The sequence below is a fragment of the Pholis gunnellus genome, assembly GCF_910591455.1.
Source record: "Pholis gunnellus genome assembly, chromosome: 6".
In the NCBI taxonomy this organism is placed as follows: domain Eukaryota; kingdom Metazoa; phylum Chordata; class Actinopteri; order Perciformes; family Pholidae; genus Pholis; species Pholis gunnellus.
Window position 1 is genome coordinate 25,125,414 of NC_136532.1, and position 3,659 is coordinate 25,129,072.

The 3,659-nt window shown below is 47.8% G+C and overlaps 1 protein-coding gene across 1 annotated transcript; it reads left to right on the top strand.

The window, feature by feature from the left end:
- Positions 1–698: 698 nt before the first annotated feature.
- prdm8b (PR domain containing 8b) lies at positions 699–3,287 on the top strand (the record flags this gene model as incomplete). Its single annotated transcript, XM_079161996.1, has 3 exons — positions 699–917; positions 1,617–1,848; positions 2,029–3,287. The coding sequence occupies 3 exons, from the start codon at positions 699–701 to the stop codon at positions 3,285–3,287; spliced, it is 1,710 nt and encodes a 569-aa protein (XP_079018122.1).
- Between the last annotated feature and the right edge of the window lie 372 nt (positions 3,288–3,659).

Consider the following 3,659-nt stretch of genomic DNA (forward strand, 5'->3'; position numbering starts at 1 on the left):
TTAATTATAACAATTACAGCTGACCAGACAAGGGCAATGGTGGCCTACTAATGCTAAGGAGTATTAATACCAATGCTAATACTTTTAGTATTTATATTGTATAGCTTAATATTTGTATTATTATTATGGAGACGAACCGGTAAACTCTATCATAATCCAACATTTATCTAAAATAATCTAATAAAACATAATAAAAATAATGTGACATAATCTGAAAAAAAAATATTTTTTATTGGGAATACAAATAAAAATAATAATATAATAATAATATTCACAATACATGTGATTTAATGATGATTATTATTATGTTTGCTCTGCTAGGATTTCGGCTACTTTCTTCTTCTTCTTCTTAAATAAAATGTAAAACATTGGGACAGCACATCAGCAGGATGCTGAAGGGGGTACCGTCATGAACTTATTATGGGGTTTGAATTAATTAGAAAGCCTGGCCCAAAAAAAAAAAAAAAAGGAAGAAAGAAAGAAAGAAACGGGCCCCCAAACGACCCCTCGACAGCTGGTTTAGCCAATCTGTCTCTTTCGGAAGAGATTTATTTCAGCTGGGACACCAAATAAACAGATAGTTCACATTTACGGTATATTTCTGTGAGAACACATTTAGAGGAAACCGTTTTTTATTCTACTCGCAGTATTTTATTCCTCCTCTGATCGCTGACATCTCCGTGTCTCCGCAGGGTGAAATGGAGGAGTCCAGCTCCCAGAAGTTGGTGTGGGACGGGGACGCCAAAGCGGTGCAGCAGTGTCTGACGGACATTTTCACCAGCGTCTTCACGACGTGCGACATCCCAGAAAACGCCATCTTCGGGCCTTGCGTGTTGAGCCACACGTCGCTGTACGACAGCATCGCCTTCATCGCTCTGAAGTCCACCGACAAGCGCACAGCACCTTACATCTTCAGGGTGAGTGGCTCTTTATCTTACACTCATGGTACTTTAATGCACCAGCGTGTTTCCTTTTTTTACATGTCATTTTAAAATAAAACAATTTAGCAGTTAGATCTTAACAGTCCTGTCAAAATGTCTTTTATTTGAGCTTTTCTTGCTGTGCAGATCCAAAATATAGCAAATATATTATTACAGATTCAGGCCCTTGTCATATTATTCACATGACTGGATAAAGAAGTTGAAATTTGCAAAATATTCCCATGCATGAGCAGCAACACTACAATGTTATGTTGGTAGATCTTTGCTGTCTTTGTTTAATAATAATTTAAAAAGCCATTCTGGCCGTTCTGCAACAAAATCCCTTGAACAAGTCAGTCAGTTCATTATTTAGTCGTGAAAATGCTGTTTTATTATTTCTACAAGAAAGGACGACTCTGCCAATGCATGTGATATCATTTTGTTCTTGTAAAAAGCCATTTATTTCAAATATTTGCTTCAAATTCTCAGTAATATTCATCAATAATGTCAATAATACTAGTGAAATTTAAAAAAATAAAATAAATATGTTGTGTAACGGGTTCGGTGAAATTAAATCACCCTATTTGCAATATTTGTTTCGTTTTAATAAAAAGAAAATAAGATTTTCTTGCTTGAAAATGAATTTGAGCTGTTGCACTGAAACAATAACCTAACGGGTGTGTTTGTTTTGTTCAGGTGGACACGTCAGCGGCTAACAGCACCTCGGAGGGCTTGATGTGGCTGCGGCTGGTCCAGTCCGCCCGGGACAAAGAGGAGCAGAACCTGGAGGCCTACGTGAAGAATGGCCAGCTCCTGTACCGCTCGCTCCGCCGGATCGAGAAGGACGAGGAGCTGCTGGTCTGGTACGGCAAAGACCTCATCGACCTGCTGCTGCTCAGCTCCAGCCGGGCGCCCGCCAAGAGCAAAGGTGAGTCGAGCGAGATCGTGTCCTCGTTGGACGTTGTTGCGTCTTTATTTTGATTCAACAATCTGTGAGAATGTCTGAATTCAGATTTAATTCAATTCTACAAAGCTGGTCATTCATGCAGGATAGTTTTAGGATAGTCTCTTTTTACCAGATCTTAATTTCCAGCTCTTTCCTTCGCAGGTTCGTCCCACCACTCGTGTCCGGACTGCAGCCAGCGCTTCCAGTTCGAGTTCCCGTTCTTGGCCCATCTCCGGTTCCGTTGCACCAAAAGATTGCAGAGCATCACGGGGGCCGACGAGGAGCCAGACAAAGAGAGCGGCGCCGAGCGACCAAACGCCACCCCGACCAGGACCAGCCCAAAGCTGGGCCGCTCCGAGGGCTTCAGCGGCGCTCAGGACGGCAACAAACCCTCCACGGACTTTCACAACCTGGCCAGGGATCTAGAGAACAACCGGACCAGCCCGCCGAGCGACAAGGAGGCCGAGATCTGCAGCGAGATCTCGGGGAAGAGGAAGTTCTCGGAAATGGAGGACCGGGAGCGTCGAGGGCCCAGCCTCCTGCAGTCCAAGTCGAAAGACGAGCTCGCGACGTCGGCGCAGAACTACAGAGGGGCGTACGGTCTGGAGGAGAACCACAAGTCCTTCTCCCCGCCGGGCCCCACAGAACTCGGTCAGGGCAAGCGCAGCGCCTTCACTGAGGTCAAGAAGTCCGCCCAGAACCTCAAACACCACGGCGGTGGCAGCAAAAACCTCCAGAGCGCCAACTCCGAAAACAAAGACGGCGGTCGCCCCAGCAGCAATCCGTCCGAGAAGCACCTCAACATCCGGCAGGTGCTGTCAGAGACCCAGCAGCCGCAGACCTCCCCGATGGGCAGCGCCTTCACCTCGGTCACCCAGCAAGGCGGCAGCGGCGGGGAGAGGAAGAGCGCCTTCAGCCAGCCGTCGCGCTCCTTCTCCCAGATCTCGCCGCTGGTGATGCCCACCAAGCTGCTGGACTGCCACCCGGCGGTGGGCAACACCATCTCCTCCAGCAGGCTCTACCAGGCCGACCACCTCGCCGCCAAGCTGCAGGGCGCGGAGCTGGGCGCCAACTGCCCCGTGCCGGGCGGCATGGCCAAGCAGAGCCCCTTCGTCTACGCCACCACCTTCTGGCCCAAGAACTCCGGGGCCATCCAGCTCCAAATGCCCTCGGCGCTCACCCTCCTGCCGCCCTCCTTCACCTCGCTCTGCCTGCCGGCGCAGAACTGGTGCGCCAAGTGCAACGCCTCCTTCCGCATGACCTCGGACTTGGTTTACCACATGCGGTCCCACCACAAGAAGGAGTTCGCCATGGAGCCGATGGTCAAGCGGCGGCGCGAGGAGAAGCTCAAGTGCCCCATTTGCAACGAGTCCTTCCGGGAGCGGCACCACCTGTCACGTCACATGACCTCCCATAACTGACTTTTAAAGGAGGGACTTTTTTCATAACGAGGAGGGACTGTGACCCCCCCCCGCCTGGATTTAAGCCGTCCGACTGGAGTTAGGCCACTTAGAAATACAAAAAAAAAACCACTCCTTGCACTTGTTTTCACTTTGGACTCTGATCTTCTATTTCCTGTTCCGTCCGTTTACTTCCCCCCCCCCCCTCCTGTACAAAATGTCATGTTTTGGGTGTATGCAAAATGCATTTTGACTTCAAAAAAACGGATCTATTTATGAAGCACTTAAACGTTTGAGAATAAGGGAAGATTTAAATATGTGTAAATGTACAGTAAGTTGTATTTTATATCATATAAATGCAAATATAGAGAAGAAATACAAATGTAGTCACAC